The sequence below is a fragment of the Sciurus carolinensis genome, chromosome 9 (assembly GCF_902686445.1).
Source record: "Sciurus carolinensis chromosome 9, mSciCar1.2, whole genome shotgun sequence".
NCBI lineage: Eukaryota > Metazoa > Chordata > Mammalia > Rodentia > Sciuridae > Sciurus > Sciurus carolinensis.
In genome coordinates this window covers 53,723,475-53,736,542 of record NC_062221.1, presented here as the reverse complement: position 1 = coordinate 53,736,542, position 13,068 = coordinate 53,723,475, and the positions used below count along the sequence as shown (strand labels likewise).

General features: G+C 43.9%; 1 protein-coding gene across 3 annotated transcripts in view; it reads left to right on the top strand.

Moving 5' to 3' along the window:
* The first annotated feature begins 9,250 nt into the window (after nucleotides 1-9,250).
* Mcf2l2 (MCF.2 cell line derived transforming sequence-like 2) overlaps nucleotides 9,251-13,068 on the top strand; it is a 237,559-nt gene continuing 233,741 nt past the window's right edge. For 2 of the 3 annotated variants that reach the window (XM_047563540.1, XM_047563539.1), the window contains exon 1: nucleotides 9,252-9,995. In XM_047563540.1, coding sequence (XP_047419496.1) covers nucleotides 9,920-9,995 — 76 coding nt within the window. In that variant the 5' untranslated portion in view covers nucleotides 9,252-9,919. Of the gene's footprint in view, nucleotides 9,996-13,068 lie in introns of all 3 variants that reach the window. The other variant, XM_047563542.1, reaches the window with a different exon arrangement.

Below are 13,068 nucleotides of genomic sequence, written 5' to 3'. Positions count from 1 at the left end.
AACATGTTTATGGTGGATCACTAAGGGTAACAATAAGTAGTGCCACTTCCATTCTCATTCCTTGATTCCTGGACCCATGAATCCTGGCTATGAGAAAAATAGCATTATACACTGGATGCTGATTCAAAGTATGTACAGCCTCCTAAAGAACGTTGCCCCAGCCTCACAAGATATTACCTCCTAACTTGTGCTATAACTGAGTTTTCAAATGACTATGCAACCATTTTTGAAGTCAGCTACTTCAGGATGTTGGGGAACATGATAAGACCAGTGATTGTTGGCTGTGACATGAGCCCCTTGATCAGAAGCCATGCTGTGTGGAATACCTTGAGTAGATAAAGCATTCTGTAAATTGATGTGTAGTAGTTTTGGCAGAAGTATTTTGTGCAGGGAAGGCAAATCTGTACTGAGACTGTCTATTCCAATGAAACACATGATGGCCACAGTAGAGTGTAAACAATCTGCCACTATGTAGCTGGCTGATTGCCCCAGGGAATGGTGGCAAATCAATGTTGGTCTCTGCTACTGGCATATTGGTCACTCTGCTAATTGCAAATTGGGTAAACATAAGTCCATGTTGCTGAGCCCAAGCATAATCTCATCCTTTTCACCACAGCCACTTTGCCATGAACCACTGGGTGATGACTGGGGTGACTAAGGAAGGAGGCTGACTGCTATCTACAAAGTAAGTTATCTTATTCACTTGATTATTAATCTTCTCACAAAGGACACAAATATTTTCACTTTTTTTGCCTATTCACAAAGATCAATCTATAGACCTTTTCCCCAAATTTCCTTGTCATCAAATTTGTAATCATATACCTTCCAAATCCCTGACCATTCAGCCAAACCACTGACCACAGCTCATAGATTGGTATGCAATCACACATCAGGCCAATTCTCCATCCAAAGTCAATAACCATGGGCACTGCTTGAAATTTCACCCTCTAAGAGAATTTCTCCTCACCACTGAGTGCATCCTGTAGGCTTCCCATGCTGAAATTTCATCCCCATTTTGAGGTATTAAGAGGGTAGAAATTTAGGGCTGGGAATGTAGCCAAGTTGGTAGAGTGCTTGCCTCACAAGCACAAGGCCCTGGGTTCAATCTCTGGCACCACAAAAAAAAAAAAAAAAAAAAAAAGAGGGTAGAAATTTAATCTGACTATGGGGTTTAAAAGTGGGACTTTTGAGAAGTGATTAGGATTAGATAAGGTCATCAAAGGTGGAGGCCCCATGATTGAATACTTTTGCCTTTTAAGAGTGAGACAGAGACACTGACCAGAGGAGACACACATATATATGCACATTCCTTGTTTTGTCATTTGATACCCTGAACCACCTCGAGACTGCCAGCAAAGGTCATGATCACTAGAGCAGTCTCTTGACCATGGACCTCTATAACCGTGTGCCAACATAAACCTCTTTTCTTTAAGTAGTCTGCCTCAGCTATTTCATTACAGTAATGCAAAACAGATTAAATTGATTGTCCTTCAACAACGTTGCAGTAGGGGCTGTAGTGTTACAGCTATCCACTTTTGAGTCATGGCTGCACATAGTACTTTATAAATCAGACCTGAGTTTGCTCTTCCTGTCAACTGGTTGTAGGGAACACTCCACAAGGCCAAAGGTTTAGGCTGGCAGAGAAAAGGGAGTGTAGCAGGAGTTGGTACAATGGGTGTTTGAGTGACTTCTTCACATATCTAATTTGTATCTTCAGAGCTCAGGGTTGATCACATACATATCACTTCCATTTGATGATGTGCACATTCACCTTTATGACTTGGTGGGTCAGAAAACACCTAGTTCATGATGAGCAACTCAGGTTGCGGTAGCTCAGTGGTCCATGGTTAAGTGTTCAGTCGCTATTGAAGCCCTTTCCAAAAATGAATAGTTATCTGCAGAGAGTAGCAATACTTTGCTAAAAATTCCAAGGGTATGTACTGTAATTCACTCCTAGGGGCTCCAAACTGCATTCTTATCTGCAGCTGACACTTGTAGCACCTCGGTCCTGATGGATCACATGATCCAAGTGGCAGAGTAACCTGTACAGCAGCCTGAAACTGTTGTGGAGCTTTCTCCTGCTATGGGCCTCCCTCAGAAACTATCAGTTTTTCAGGTCACTTGGTAAATGGTCTGGAGTAACACTCCCAAATGAGGAAAATTCTGCCATTCAAATCCAAAGAAGCCCTCTAAGTATTGGGCCTCATTTTTGGTTGTAAGCCCTGTTGATACAACAACTTATCCTTTACTTTAGAAGGGATATCTTGTCATGCTCTATACTAATAGACCCCTAGAAATTTCACTAATGTACTAATGTGGAAGGTCTCTGAGTTTTTGTCAGATTTACTTTATACCCTATGACATGTCAACGTCTTATCAATAAATCTAGGATAATTGCTACTTATTGTTTACTAGATCCAGTCAACATAATGTCATTAATGTAATGTAGGATATCTTGTGGAAGAGAAAGGACTTCAAGGTCCCTGTGAACTAAATTATGACATAGAGCTGGAGATTTCATGTGCCACTAAGGTAAGTGAGTGGAGGTATATTGCTGGCTTTGCTGAGTGAAATAAAACTGCTTCAGGTAGTCTTTTTCTAAGCATGGAGAAAAGAAGCACTTAAAAGTTCAATAGCTACGTACCAGCTACCAGAGGTTGTGTTAATGTTCTCAAGCAACAAAACTACTTCTGGCACAGCAGCTGCAATTGGAATCACAACTTGGTTAAGATTATGATAATCCACAGCCATTCTCTGAGATCCATTATCTTCTTCAAGGGCCACAAAGGTGAGTTAAATGAGGATGCGGAAATCACCACCCTTGCACCTGTTGAGTCCTTAATGGTGGCACTAATCTCTGCTATCCCACTAGGAATTGCGTTTTTCATAGGACAAAGCAGTTCAAATGACTTCCACTTAGCCTTTCCCACCTTAGTGGCCTTCACTCCACAGACCAGGGAACCAAAGCAGAGATTTTGCCAACCAATGGAGTGTATTCTGGAGTTGGGGAAATAACCGCAGAATGGGTGCCCGCTCTGAGATGGACTAGAGCTATAATGCTCTCTTTGTTGGGGCTGCATTTTAATTCATTTTTTGCTGATATTCCTTAGACTGGGTTATTTATAATGAAAGGAAATTAATTTGGCTCACAATTTGGAGGCTGGGAAGTCCAAACTTGAGGGTCTGCATCTGGTGAGGGCCTTCTTGCAGTGTCATAACATAAAAGAAGTTGTCACATGGTTGAAAGGGAGGAAGAGAGGGGGCTGAACTCAAGATTAATGAAGATAGGCCTTATGACCTAATCACTTATTAAAAATCTCATCTCTCAACAGTGTTTTATTTGGGATTAAATTTCCAATACATGCATGTTGGAGGACACATACAAAATATCTTAGATTGAGTGGCTTATAAACAACAGAAATTATTTTTCACAGTCTTGGAGACTGGGAAGTCAGAGATTAGGGTGCCAGCATAGTTAGGTCTGGCGAGGACTTGATCTTTCTTATTAGAGACTGCTGACTTCTCTCTGCTCTCATATGGCAGAAGGGTAAATTGAGTTCTTTCACAAGGGCACTAATCCCTTAATGAGGATTCTACCATCACAACCTAATCTCCTCCCCAGAGCCCCATTTCTTAATATCATCTCTTACAGCTTAGGATTTCAACATATGAAGTTTTAAGGGACACAGACATTCAGTTAATAGCAAACTCCATTGATCACCTGACTTCCATTAGCTCCTCTTCTGCCTGGTGGGCCATAGTGACCTTTTGAGTCTTCTGGAATTGGTTTCAGTTCAGGGTCCATGTCCAGTAGTGCCCCAAAGATCTCATTATTTTTTCCCTAATCTATAAAACCCTCTAGTAAAAGGCCATACCATTCTTTGGGGAAAGGCTGGGGGAAAAGTTAACACTATAAATTGTTGGCAGTTTACTAGTGTGTTATCTAAATGGGATCCAGCCTTCCTGGGCTCCAAGTCTGTAAACTGGCTCAAGTATGGGAATTGATTAAGGACTCTCAGTTTTTATGATTCAAGTTAGACTTTTGTTCACGTGACATGGAACCTTTTGCTGACAGATCAGTAATAATCTAGTAGACCTCTATCTATTCCACTTTTAGGAATACACAGTCAACCAGTCAATGCCATATGTCTGCAAGAGTCAAACTATTTCAGTTACTGTTTCAACCCTACTGTTCATTGTAGTAGCCATGTTTGCCTTGCCTTTGTCAGTTGAGTGCTGCTACTTGGTCCTTGCCTCTCTGGGATCTAGTTGCTCCCATTGCCCTTGCATTTCCCAATTCGGTGGTTATAGTCTCCACTATAAGGTCTGGCCTACAGCAAAGAACAATCATAGAGTTATTAAGGATGTCAGGCCTCTCCTCACAAATCCATTTCTTATAGTTATGATGAAAGGTGTGCCCTTGGGATCATCCTGAGTGGGTGAGTAGGTATTACATGACAAATCCACTCTAACATGTGATCTCCTTTAAATCCCCTCCTCTACATTAAACTGACACAGATTAGGCTTTTCTAATTCACCCACTGTGAGCAAACTTGGTACATGCTTCAGCTAACCAGCCAGTTACAGTTATTTCTACTTTTGTCAGCTGCAACATCAAATGCAACATCTGTTTTCTAGGCCTATAGCAATAAATTCAGCTTGATCCAGCTTGATGTTCCTTCTATTATTATTATTATTATCCATTTCCACATGGATTCCCCAGATTTTTACTGTATAAGTTAGACAACTCAATTATTTGTAGTATCCCTCCTCATGTGCCATACTTTGTAACTCATGTTTAGGGACCTGCTGGGATTCAAAATTGATTGTAGGCTAGAAGCAAAATGGGAAGGTCAGGGTGGGTCCTGAGGAGAATAAACATTGTTTTTCGAATAACTGATCAGGAGAAATCATCACAGTTTCTTCAGTCAATGAGCAGGGCTAATCCATTCAGATGGGGGTGGAAAAGCCACTTGTACTGGCAAAGAAGAGGCATCAGAATTTAGGGGCTCAAATGTCCCCAGCTCCAACAGGATTTTCTCATATATTTCGATTCCAACTTTCAGGATCCTATTCTGCTCAGTGTGATGATTTTAAAAGTAGACACCCTATGTGATTGGAAATTCAATCTGTGGTGTAATTCAGTCACTTGTAAGATGAAATGAAATCAAGAAAGGAACTATACAGGGAGGAGAGTAGTATTGCAGAGGTAGAGGCAGGTGTGCTGCATGCCACACCCCCCATATATGGACACATGCATACACCTAGACTGGTGGTAGGCTGATTTCAGGAAAGAGAAAGATGACTTAGGATGTTGTGAGCACAGGTGACCTTCTACTTCTTGAGTTTGTCTACCTAATCAGTTGCAGAGTAGGTGGTATCTTTTCTAATGCCATTTTTCCAACTCTCTGACAACATCCGAGTGTCCATCAATTCAATTCAATTCTGACATGAACTATCTGGAGTTAGCATATATTCCACAGATTAAAGGTTCAGTCCAAAAGACTTCCCCACCCTTCAGATACAATTGCAAGTCTTCAGCCTTCCACACTTGTGACCAGCTACATATTGGGAGTTCCTACGAACTCTTCCTCAACTTCAATAATTTGATAGAATGACTTGCAGAGCCCAGAAAAATGTTTTATTTATGTTTGTTGGTTTAGTACAAAGGATACTGCTACATGGAAGAGAAGCATAGGGCAAGGTATGGGAGGTGGTGATACAGAGAGCCCCCATGCCTTTTCCAAGTGCACCACCCTCCCACAACCTCAATGTGTTCACCAATCTGGAAGCTCCCTGAACTGTGTCATTTAGGGATTTCTATAGATGTTTCATTAGCCATTCTTGATTAAATCATTGGCTCTTGGTCGTTAATTCAATCTCCAGCCCCTTTCCTCTCCCTGGAGGTTGGTGGGTGAGGCTGAAAGTGCCAAGCTTCTAACCAAGGTTTGGTCTTTCTAATGATTAATCCCTATGCTGAAGCCATCTCCAGGTCTACCAAGGGTCTTCTCACAAGAACAAAAGACACTTGTATCAACCTATTGAGATAAAGCAGGGAGGGCCCTGATTTCTCTACCACAGTTTCCTGCCTAATGCAAGCTGCTTTAAAATTTAAAAAAGTGTTTCCACCAATGACCAGCTTCAGGTACTGCTGACTTCACCCCCTGACCTTTCTTGTAACACCTGCGTGCTCAATAAATTTGAACTTGATCATATATATGGTCTTCCTGGGGTAGTGGTGAGAACCTCCACCATATTTTACCAGCAGGGCACAGAGGAACACAACCTTCCAGTGAAGATCCAGCATCAAGTGCAAATCCCAGTGTTGGGAGCAAATAACTGACAAGACATGTGCAGAAGTCCTGAGATCATGCGCAACGGCTGACTGTGTGCCTGCATTAGCCCGCCCTTTTTGTCTACATAAGCTTTTCTCCTTGCATTCTCAGAAGGGTGATCCAGGAACTCTGCCCCGTGCCCTGTCAACCTTGTGCTTGAACACAACCCCCAGCAAAGCTTTATTTGGATGGTACTGCTTGCCTTTTCATGATTTCTATTTCAAAACTATGGGTAAGCTGGTAACACCAAAATGAACTAGTAACATCAGGAAGAGCTGTATTTTGCTTTTCTATGAGTAGACATTCACAGAGCAGTCGCTTGTTATTTGATGCTGGTAGTTGTTGTACCTGACACTGCCTATCACAAGCATAATAGATGTTAATAGATGCAACTGATTATAACTGATTCACTGGAGAGGGACGCAGACTATTCTGGCTTGATTTTGCCAGACAAGGAGACAGGAAAGAGATCATAATTAGAAAGCAGAAAAGGAGGCAGGGAAGGAGGGAAGACGAGGAGAAATGTTGGTATTCATAAAAGTGATGGAAACAATAATCATTTTCTCAGAAGAATAAGATAGAATAGGCTATCAAATACTATATGGTCATTTCTTCCTAGAGGATTTCAGAGCTTTCTGGAAAGGGTACTTGGAGATCACAGACTCACTTTCTCATCAACCAGGTAAAGCAGTCCAAACCCTGAAATAGCAAGTGTTAAAAAAATGGGGGTAGAATTAGTTTCTGAGGATAGGCACTGCCTGCTACATCTTACCATAAATTGAGCCAATTTATCTCCATGGAAACCTTTGAAGATTGTGAAAGTACAGAAGGAGAACAGCACTGAGTGTAATTTATTTCCTTTCAATCTGTTTCTTTTCTTTCTTGTTTCCGTTCACAAGCTTCTCCTCTCTCCTTTTCTTTTCCAATCTTTCCCTCCCTTCTTTTCAAGATTTTCATGCATGAAGACCTGGCCTAATCCAGGAAGCTGAGGTCACCAGACCTTCCAAGTGGCTTTCAATCTTCCCAGTCCAGCATGCACCCACCTTACCTGTCTTCTTGGCAATGCACTCATTTCTGTGTTCCAAAACTCACAACTGGCTTTGGCTAGGCATGGGGGTATGATATTATCAACAGGAAACACTTCATTTAGTTATTTGAAAATACCTGTGACCCTTGAATATTCAGGAACCACAATGGAAACACATTCCAAAGCATTCTCACTTCCTTTGGCTCTTTAACCCTTTTCTGAAACTCTTGGAAGAAGGTGCTGTGAAAATGGTTGTTCTACTTGTGTGGGAAGAGTACAAAATACCCAAACCTCTGGGGAAGGAGGAACCTCTCTACAAATTTCATGTCCAGGTGAACTAACATTATCTCTTAGCCATAGCCTACAAGTGTTACAGAAACATTTTGAAATGTCCTCAACCCACTGGTTTGAGTGGCTGCTTCTCCAAATTGTACCCAGAGTATTTGGGACTTGGTTTTTTGCATATGGAAGAAAACAGCTGAGAGTCCTGGCATTGGCTCAGAACACATGGAGGGTCCTCCATTGTAGAATGGATTGGGAGACATCCTGACCAGATTAGCCTTTGCTTACATTTTTCCTGGAGTTCTGCTGAACAGGTTTAGTCTTTTGCTGCCTATCTTGTAGTACTGACTCATGGAAGAAAGCTGGCATTGCGTCTATTGAAGATGCTTCTGGGGCAGATGTGGAGGAGGGCCAGCATAGAGGTTGTACAAGAGCCTTTCCAGAAAGGAGCACTGGCTCATCAGACAGGTAACAATACAAGGGAGCAGTCGCACAAAGGAAAAGGCCCACATGGAGAGTACTTGAGTGTGCACCTGTGTGCCCAGCCTTGTCCAGGTGATAAGGAACAGAAAGATCTGAGCAGTGGGAACATGAGGTTAAGGGAATAATTCTATAAACTGGGTCCATGGTGCTGACCTCCATGTGCTTTCTTTTTTTAAAAAGCAATTTACCTGCAGTCCTGCTGCCTTAAGTGGACAGGGTATGTTACATTCCTCAACAACCTGTTTTCGGCAAGAGAAATGCAGGATCGGAATGCTGTTAAAAAGAATACGAATTACCCCAAAGGGGGAGACTTTTGTGACTTTCACAAGGACCAGATCCCAGAACTCAGGAAGATAAGGATAATTCCTCCTGATCATAAAATCTGTAAGAACAGGTTCCAATTAGAAACTGTCAGCATGGGCAAAGCGACCTGGAGATGTCATGCACAATTGGAGTCTTGAAAGGCAGATATCATCCTGCTGTCAGTCAAAAGGCAAGAGGTAGACCTGATCGTGATTCTCTGGAAACTCCCCTGGGATCTCCCAATAAAATTGGAGGACCAGAGAGGCATGCTTTCCTTCTCTCTGAGAAGACACACTCTCCCTTCGGAGTGTCCCCTTTTCCTACCTAATAAACTCATGCTTGTTACTCTGAGCAACGTGTCTGAAATCTTTGTGGCATGATTGCAAGAAAGGGGTGAAGAAGAACCTCCTTGCTGCCTCAGTTTCATGGCAGGCCTCTGCCCTGCAACACAGGCACAACCCGCCTACTGGGCTCCCAGTGCAGATGTGCCCAGAGGAGGAAGACAACTGCGTGAAGACAACCATTGAGCAGAAAACACACTCCATCTACCCACCCCTTGGCAAGGGCGACAGTCTAGAGTCAGGAGGTGAGAGCAGGCAGAATGGCCTCTCAGCCCTCCTCTCCAGGTCCGGGCGGGAGAGCTGCCCCTCTACCAGTCTGCCCCTTTCTCTCCAGGACTTCTCCGCAGACGCTGGGCGGGGATGAAGGAGAGGCGGAGACCTGGAAAAAGCGAATCTGGCATTCCAAACCCCTGCGCAGGCGGGAGCGCCTCAGTGGTTAGCTCTTGTGCCTAGCGGTTCTGGGGGCTGGAGCGCCCGCTCTCGCCTGGAAGGGGCGCGAAGATCCCGAAAACAGGCATCGCTGGGGCGCGTGCGCGCTTCCTGGAGCGCCAGGCGCCGCCCGCGGGCTTGGAGAGGTGGGCGCCCAGGCAGGCGGCGCCGGGCGGGCGGCGGGGCGTAGGCAGGGCGGCGCGGAGGAGCCCGGGCAGCCAGCCACCGCCGCTCCTCCGCCCTGCGCGCACGTAGGCTCCGCACCATCTCTGCGCGCCAGCCGAGCATCTTCATCCCGAACGTCTGTGGAAGGCGTCAGAGTCTCCACCGCCCTGAACCACAAAGCCGCTCTCTTTCTTGGCCAGGAAAGCCCGCGGGACGCGATTGGGGCGACTTGCTTCCTTCACCTCCTGAACGGCCCCTTCCTGAGCTCTAAATGCCAGCTGCTACGTTTGGAAAGCCGCCAGACTTCTTCCCTAAAATCAGTCCCTGCAGGGCGTGGCTGGGGTGCTGGAGCGGAGCAGCCCTTGAGAGTTGGCCTTGGCTGCGAGTGACTCTCGTTTTGTACCTGAAGACAGCGAGGAAGAGGGGAGGGTAGAACATCTTCGGGAGGATGCCTTTTAAAACTCATCCACTGCAGCGGTAGAAACAGTTTTGTTTCGCTTTGTTTTCTTTATACTGAGTAGTGTTTTGCTTTCCCTCCCCGCGCCCCCGGTGAAATGCTATTTTTATTAAAAGAAGAAATGGCCCTCCAGGAGCTCACCCGGCGACTGGCCACAGTGATCACTCATGTCGGTAAATGGAGCAATTTTACCTTGCGTTTTACTAATGGAGGGTGGGGGCGCACTCTCTGGGCTGTCTGGCCTTGCGCTCACCTGCAGCCCAGCGGCAGGGCCCTCCCTGGGCAGCTGAGGGCGCGTACCCGTGTCTGACCTTTAGGCCTGGGGTCTGGTGGGGCGGCCAGTGATAGGCAGCTTGGGTGCGCATCTCTGGCGGTCCTGGGGCCCCCACATCTGGCAGGGAGGGGGAGACTGCGAGGCAGGTGCTTTCACCAGGTGGTTGCCAAGTCTATTGAGACCTAAACCAGATTGTTGCGATCAGTTACCCACTTTTGGCCCGGCGGGGACAGGGATGGGGAGTTGTGTTGTAGTTTATGGGTAACGCGATAAAGGAGGGGATCATTGGGGTGGAGGAACGAGTGCTGGTGCTTTCCCCAGAAAATACTGCCAAATCACTGAAGGCTTGTTCATAAGGAAGAACAGGGAGTTGCAGATTAATCGCAGCCTACATCTGCTTGTTACTGTACTGCCCCGGGATGTAAGCACCCCTCTGGTGAACCCTATGATAAACCTCTTCAAGCCCAAGGAGACCAAGCAAATCTAATCCTCTTCCTTGAGCTAAAATGGGAAGCAAAACCATCATTCCTTGTCCCCGAAATGCGAGTTGTGCTGGAAGGACAGGCCCTATATTGTAGCCAAAAGAATACATTGTGACAGTTGTCGGTTAACTCTTTCTTAGCATTTTCTTCCTTCATCTCTTACCTGAGCCTCCCCCAATAAAAACACACATACTGGTTCAGAATTTTTGGATGTGGGTTACAGCAGTTATCAGGGCAATGTTCTCTGTTGCTGACTTTGCTTTCACACTCATTCGTGAATGCCAATCAGTTTTTATTTGTAAAGCCAGCAAGGGTTTGCCTCAACTTTCTATACATTTGTTAAAATGCTTTTTTGGTTCCTATATGTTAAATATAAATTAGTCACTCATACTTTTCGAGTAACCTCGTTCAATGTGTTTGGTGCAATAATGATGCATATCTCAAATGATACACTTGTGGAGGTATACTTTGTAAATATGTTTTTTATGGGAAGGCTTAGTTTTGAGAATTCAGTTTTTAAAAAACTGTTTCTGAACTCTTTTGTTTTGTTGTTGTTGTTGTACCGGGGATTGAACCCAGGGGCGCTTAACCATTAAGCCACATCCCTAACCCTTATTTTGTATTTTATTTAGAGACAGGGTCTTGCTGAGTTGCTTAGGGCCTTGCTACGTTGCTGAGGCTGGCTTTGAACTCAGGAGCCTCCTGCCTTAGCATCCCTAGCAGCTGGGATTACAGATGTGCGCCACTGTGCATGACTGACCACCATACTCTTAAGACAGAAGGTTAGAATAATTCTACCAGGGAAGACTGAACGTGAAATATTGCTGAAGGCAGGGTGAAAGAAGAAAAAAATCTAATAAAATAGAATTTGGTGTTTGAAATATGTCCAGTGCTATAAAATATATTGAGTACTCTATTAAATACAATCCCCTGTTATTTAATGATGGAACTATGTTCTGAGAAATGTTAGGTAGTTTTGTTTTTGTGGGAACAGTATAGCGTATACTTACAAACACCAAGATGGTGATGAGGTCACTAGGCCATATAATCTTATGGGACTATTGGAGTGTGTGCAGTCTGTTGCTGATCAACCCTTATGTGATGCATGACTGTACTTGTATATGTATGAGATTCTGGTATAGGGAAATGGCAGTGTCCTAGTGTATGACCATCCAGATTTGTATGCTTTCTTGTACAAATCATTCAACCTCAAGTTGAAAAATAGGAATTTTAATACTGTCTCACTTCACGCACTACATACCTGTGAAGATCAGTAAGATGTGGGTAAAAATACTGTCTACATTGTGATTGTACAGATGTTTCAGTCAATGATTGTATCATTGGTCCCTTTGCCAATAAAGATTTTAGGCAGGTCACTAGGCTTCTTCTCCAAGTGAAGTCTGACATTTGTTAAATGAGGACAGTGATCTGGATGATTATTAAGGATCCCCTCATTTCTCCAGATGTAGGATATTCTTGAAAATCTGGTAGAGAGTGTTCCTTGGCTAACACCAGGTTGTCTGGGGGATCCAGTCCTTGGTATTTCCTTGCCCTCCTTGCTGCCTCCTTTTCCACAGAGAGCTCTATGTAGGTTGTGGTTTCTGCACCCAAAGAACTCCCAGTGGCCTCTGGCATTTGTGTGCTTTGCAACATTCCGTCTTCTCATGTATAACCCCATAAACTTGTAAAATGGGTGGGATATACATTTTTATCATCAACTTAGAGATAATAAAATTGCAATTCAGAGGGTGCTGTGCTTTGAATGTGTCCCCACCAAAAATGGGTGCTGGAAAGTTAATTCCCAATGTAATGGAGTTGAGAATTGGGGTCTAATGGGAGAAATTTAGGTCATGACCTTCACACTCCTGAATGAATTAATACCAGTTATAAAAGGGCTTGAGACTGTGGGTTTGATCTCTTGCCATTCTGCCTTGGGATAATGAAATATGGAAGTATTCACTGGATGTGGCCCCCCAACCTTGAACTTCTCAGCCTCTAGAACTCTAAGAAATAAACTTCTTTTCTTTATAAATTTCCCAGTCTTTGTTAGTCTGTCTTAGCAGCAGAAAATGGTCTGAGACACTTACTCATGAAGAAAGAGAAAATATAGACCTATAAAAGTGAAGATACTGATTTAGTAATTTTAAAAAACCCTTCCTACAATGAAAAGGTCAGAACCAGATGGCTTTGTTAGTGAATTTTATCATACACTTAAAGAAGAATTAATAGCAATTCTTGACAAACTCAAAAATTTGAAAAGGTTGGAAAAGGTACCCTAATACCAAACCCAGACAAAGACACACAAGAAAACTACAGGTCAGTATCTTTTATACAAACACAAGGCTGAGTGTGGTGATGCACGCCTGTAATCCCAGCTGCTCAGGAGGCTTGAGGCAGGAGGATTGCAAGTTCAAAACCAGCCTCAGCAACTTAGTGAGGCCTCACGCAACTCAGTGAGACCCTGTTTCTAAATAAAATATTTAAAAGGAC